This window comes from Pseudochaenichthys georgianus, chromosome 21, assembly GCF_902827115.2.
Source record: "Pseudochaenichthys georgianus chromosome 21, fPseGeo1.2, whole genome shotgun sequence".
Lineage (NCBI taxonomy): Eukaryota > Metazoa > Chordata > Actinopteri > Perciformes > Channichthyidae > Pseudochaenichthys > Pseudochaenichthys georgianus.
Window position 1 is genome coordinate 6,476,314 of NC_047523.1, and position 6,026 is coordinate 6,482,339.

General features: G+C 39.4%; 1 protein-coding gene across 2 annotated transcripts; it reads right to left on the minus strand.

Moving 5' to 3' along the window:
• Nucleotides 1-13: 13 nt before the first annotated feature.
• On the minus strand, nt 14-5,802 carry ormdl1 (ORMDL sphingolipid biosynthesis regulator 1). Of its 2 annotated transcripts, none has more exons than XM_034109924.2 (4): nt 5,672-5,802; nt 4,219-4,398; nt 1,890-2,041; nt 14-934 (listed from the first exon to the last, which is right to left on the minus strand). In XM_034109924.2, exons 2-4 carry the CDS (start codon nt 4,390-4,392, stop codon nt 799-801), a joined length of 462 nt encoding a protein of 153 aa, XP_033965815.1. In that variant the 5' UTR covers nt 4,393-4,398; nt 5,672-5,802; the 3' UTR covers nt 14-798. The 2 variants fall into 2 exon arrangements, with proteins under 2 accessions (XP_033965815.1, XP_033965816.1); XM_034109925.2 differs by having other exon boundaries at nt 5,650-5,733.
• Between the last annotated feature and the right edge of the window lie 224 nt (nt 5,803-6,026).

Consider the following 6,026-nt stretch of genomic DNA (forward strand, 5'->3'; position numbering starts at 1 on the left):
ATCTTGAAGAAAGTTTGAGGGCTCAAACATTTTAATAAGATTAAAGAACAAAACATATCAAGAGCTAATGGCTATGGCCAAACAAAGCAGAACTCGCTGCCTTGATGATAGCAAAGCGAAGTCATAATCTAAAGAAAAGCAGCTACATTATGTAAGTGGATCGCAGAGATACTGTAGGCCTCCCTCAGTAAACAACATATCCTCTTATTTCTAAACACAGGACTTCTTCTTTAACATACAGGACATAATATTCACAAATAAATCTGTACAATGAAAACAACCTGCCCTGTTCTGATTGAGCTACAAATGATTCACATACCAAGGAAACTGTGCAAATAAAGAGTACGATTCCATTCTTCACTCAGCATGAATACGTTTGACACCCATTACAAAATGAGAGTGTACCAATAAAACAACGAGCCACCGGCCCCTCACCCTTAGGAAGTAAACATCTTTGAAAAATACATTTGGGGCTTCTCTGTGGCTAGCGACATACTCCCAGTTTGTGTTGCCATGTGAACTGAGGGCAAAAAAAAAGAAACAACCAAAAGCCTCGCTGATGCCTGGGCCAGCCCAGGTCTATGCAGGCCAAAGATACATCATTAAATATTCACATACGTTAGTAATGCATATGGCATCCTGTCCTCTACGAACCTACTCCTGCCTTCCTTTGAAACTTTTCATCTCAATCTGATACATCTAAACGACGACAAACTGTACGACTCGGTACACACATCGGAGGCACACACTACACAGGAAGTCACGTCTGCTGCTATGAGGCACAGTGCTCACGATAACTTAATACTTGTTGATGCCGAAGATTCTCACTCCATGTAGTTGTGGCAGCTTGGGGATCAGGACGCTCAAAAGCGAGGCAGTGTTTATGACGAAGTGTGTCGTGTCGTACTTTGTGTAGAAACTTGCCAGGAAGTATCTGTGGAGCAAAACAAATGGTTAAAAAGGAAATCAAATATCCCTGCTTAAGTGGTAGCAAGACAAACCCACAGCTTTCTGATTGTTCAAAAGCATTACAATGAACAATATGTCAGTTTCCTGATGCGTGGGTCTCTGAACTACAAAACTCTAACAAAACACAGAGTTTGGACATGTCGTGAAGTAGTGTGGGATCACCTCTGAAGTTATTGCACAATGCTGAAGTCTGCTCTTTCCCAATACTGATTACAACTGATAAGAACACTGAATAAATCAGTCTCATGTTAAGAATCTGTGTTTTTCTCAGACAGACTGCCAGCTAACGTTTGCTCATTGGGTTTGTGACAACTTTAGATCCAGACATTCGGGAGACTTTTAGCAGCTTTTAAGTTGTCTTCAGAGGTCTCTTCAAAACAAACCGACATGGTGATGAAAACACTAAATAAAGCTGTTCCATGATAAAAGTAATTGTTTCTCCGATGCCGTTCGTCACACAGATGGGGCTGAGAGCAGAGCCGCGGCTAACGTTAGCTCAGCTTGCTTCTCTGATGATTTAACATCCCTTTGTCCAATGACTAAGTCCTTAATCGATTAAATATAGTGTTAAAAGAATGCAGGATCTGTATTGTTAAAAATGAATTAACGGAGGACACAACAACGTTACAGGAGACCACATGAAATACGTTATTTAACTTACATATTTCTCTGAAAATTGTTGGAACCATTTGGGATAATGTAAGTACAACATATATTAAAGGTCTAGTTGTTTAAACAATATTTGAATGCATGCAAAATTGCATATTATACCTTAAATGGTGTTGTCATGGTCAACATTTTTATAGATGCTTTCTTTTTTGTTTGGTAGTCAGTGTGACCCAGGATTTGATAAATATATTAAAAATGTTCCTTTATCTAAATCAGTGTAAAGACACAACCATATTATATGTAATACATACAGGATGATGGGGGAGATGGTGAAGAACTTTCTAGATGAGGTGAACTGCACGCCGTAGTCAAGCTGTTCCCAGTGTGTGAGCAGCCTGGCTTTTCCCTGGTCAGGGGTCTCGAAGGGAGTGCCCTTCACTGCATGCATGAACACATACATCCCCTGCAGAGACAAGAACATGGCTGATAATGTCGGGCTAACAATCTGTTAACATATACTGATGACATCTCTGTTTACATCTCCATTTAAACTTACAAATATTGTAGAATAGAAATTATGTTCACAATTACAAAAAATTATGTTTCCAGAGATTTTTTTGTGTAAAGTATGTTACGTTTCTGATCGTAGTGCTTTCTAAATATTCACACATTAGGATTTCCTGCTTTTTGCCATATTTAAAAGTGTTTGGTGTTGTTTGGACTCACAAAACAAGACATTGAAATGCATTCCCTTGGACTTTGAGAAACTGTGTAGGTCATGTTTCCAGTTTGTTTTGGTTATACACCAAATGATTAAGTAGCAATTGTAATGAAACGTTTGGATCAAGGACTCGGAACACAAGGAGAACACTGGAGAGCTGGAACGGATGAACGTTTATTGGATGTTATGGCCGGAGAATTGACGAAGACATTTGCTGCAGCCAGGAAGTGAACAGCTGATGAAGTTTTCTTCATCAGCATTTGATAACCAGACAAAGCTAGCTCTGTTCCTAGAGGGGAGTTATTGCTTACTGCTCTCTGACACTGTGCGTCAGCTTGGTCCTGTTATTATCTGTTTTGGTCAAGCCAAATGGACTCTGGGTCATACCAAGACACAGCTGTGGGGCTCCAATGCCTGCATGAGACAGAGGAGTGAGAGGAGAGGCAATAGCTTCGATGACTAGAACTAAAACTAAAAGGGCCATATAGAGAATTCTACATCACCGATTGCTGAATGACTGAATTATCAGCAAATTGATCGACGGTGACAAACATCTCTAGTTGCAGATTCTCAAAACTCAACAAAAACAAATTCACGCCAACTTACTTATCTGACAAACTAGCTTGGATAAAAGCAATAACTTGGTTGCTGCAGGAGTGTTGAGAGTGAGCTGCACAGACTCCCAACAGAAACATACCAGTTCCTGCCAGAGAATACATGTTCAAAACACAGGACAAATCGAAGATTTATGGCTAAATTCTTTGGGAATTATACTTTCCAATCTGATGCCCCGACTGTAGGTAAAAAACGAAAGAATGCAGTTGGAAATAGAAAACGTGCATTAGACAGTAATACAACTAAAATGCTGTCTTAATCGGCCCACTGCAGCCGTAGTGTGTGCCAAACAATAAGCCTTAGTTGACCTTAGCAGCTACTGTAGTGTTAATAGCCTCATGTACCGGCTGCTGATACACAATCCCTGTAAACTGCCTGCAGCTTGCACTACTAGATGATGTCACACACACATGGACTTTGTTTCTTATTTTTAAGCCAGCCTTGTAACAATGAATAGTCATTTTTCTTTCTTGATGTGGAGTGGGGAAATGATCGTAATAGGTCACGAGGACAGCCTCCCCAAAAATAGAACATATCTCAACAAGCACACACAAGCAGAGGCAGAAGGTAACACACACCAGGCTGTGTGCTGAGCATGCATGCAAGATTCATTTGGCTTGTGAGGCTACAACTGAATTTTATTTTCTTCAAAATGTTATTTAAAATATCCCTTGATTATCACGGTAAACGGAATATTACATTAATGCACACTATGCAAACACTGTGTTGTTCATGATAACACTGGCAGTCGTTTTTTATCCTGTTTTATTTCACAGTCCTTGTCTTGCCATTTATCTTCCTGAAGTGTGTTTATGGAGGCACCAAATACGCCATGGCAAATTCCTCGTATGTGTTACCTACTTGGCAATAAACCTGTTTCTGATTCTTAATATGATTTTGGGAGGACAAAACAAGACTCAGCTCCCCACTTGTTATGTACTATACTTATCAAGAGAATAATCAGTAGATGAATTGATACTGAAAATATCTCTAGTTGCAGTTATATTTATTCTGAGAAAGCTATTCTGTTTCGCTCATTAATTCAGAGAAAAACATGTAATCCGAAGCTGAATCCTGATTTTTATATATATTATAATTTCTGTAATTTGGATAGTCTATGACTTAGGGTCTAAGGATAGAGGGTGTCATATGTTGTACACTGTAAAGCCCTCTGAGACATGTGTGATAGTGGGCTATATAAATAACATTTGATGCATTGATAAAGCAATTTCAAAATGACCTGATTAGCTAGTGTAGTATTTTAGCGTGCTAAGCAGCAATGAAAGTGTGAGACTGTGACTTACAAAGTTGTGTATGACATTCGTAAGGGTCCACACCACCGGCACACTAAAGAAAGGAATGCTCAAGAGCACAATGTGAAGTATTCCAACCCCGAGAGCATAGGTCAGCCAGATCCCTCGACTGTTCATGACTCGAGTGTTCGGGTTCACCTCACTGTGTGCCACACCCACATTCATCCTGCTCTGGGAACAGAAAACAGAGATATTCACAAATCAGTGTACTCTTCTGTGCCACATAAGTATTGGTCTTTTCTTCCCCGTCACGTATTGCAAGAAGTTCCCTCATAATAAAAAGTAATATTTTGGGAATGTCTGTCAAGCTAATAAATGGGGTGAAAATGTTTTAACCCAAAATAAATGTGTTAATTTGCTGGTCTTTATAAAGTGCTAAAAGGTTTAAAATGTCAGATAAATGTTTGAGGTACTATTCATTAATCAGATTTGGACACAATAAGCACTGTAACTGTTATACAAGCTCCAAATACCACAATCCTGAAACATTTAAGGAGCTCTATAATACACGTGATAATAGACACTTCCTGCAGGAAAAATAGAAATGTAATATTCACAATTTTCTATATGCCATACCTTTGTCTGAAGATGCAAATTATGTTTACCAAAAAGCAAGTGTAGCGCTATGCATTCCCTGCAAGTCCAAATGTGATAACAAAAAACACAGCCATTGCAATCTGCATGCACTTTACCCTCGAGCACACTTTCAGCTGCAGACTGGAGTACAGATAACGGCTCGACTTAAGTTCAAAGGCAATGATGACGTTCGTCCATATTCCTAATGAGGCATGGTGCATGCAAACATCCAGCTGTCGGTGTCATCATGTTACCAGCCGGATTACACTCTGTTCTACTGTGAACAAATAACATTTAGTCACATTCACCTAGTATTACATGAAGCTATCTGCCTTATGTGGGATACTAGAGCTCATATCAGCCAGCTGAGATTCAAGTCGATACATGAATTAGTAGATATGTATGATCTCATAACATAACCGATGATTAGACAAATTACTTTAAAATAAGTATCGGCAACGACAGAAATGCAGACAAAAGAAAAGCCTCATTAGAGGATATATGTCTAAAGTTGCATAGAAATAATACTTTGGTACTAAACCACTGTCACTGATTTAGCCTATTCGCATTTTGTAGCAATAGCTGAACCATTAGCTGAGTGAACAAAGTGATTAAACTTCTTCTTGACTGTGAACTGAACGTTATCTTTGTTTTAATGGCTACCTTGCCCTGTCAGGTAGACATGTAAACACGAGACGTCCCCTGCCTTGGACTGCCTTCAGTCGTATCCAGTACATAGCCCAGACCAAACCACTACTAATCTAAACCAAGTTGTTAAGCCTCATTACGTAAAGAAGAAGCATTAAGACACGTTATGTGGTTGAAAGTATAACATTTAACACTCACACAGCCAGTGTTGAAAACTTACAGGTAGTAGCGAGCAGTAGAGGTATGTATAGAAACAAGCTGCTATGGAGAGAAATGGTTTATCTCCTTGTTGATGTGTGCAGTTCACCAGCGCAGACGGAACGTCGTACACTGGCCTGAGCGGAAGTAGTTGCGGTGTTGATGATTCGCAATGGGTAACTTCTCAGGCTGTGTCCCGCCCCCTAACTTTATACACCTATGCCTCAACCAGTTAAACGAACCAAATTGTTATATTAAGGTTTATATTGTATGCGTTGAAAATAAGGGTAAAAGTCTGGTTGATTTTTGAAAGAAAATCTTACAAAAAGCACATACTAAAGTATGTACCTGTAAGCTCTAACTCAGGGTAGAGATGT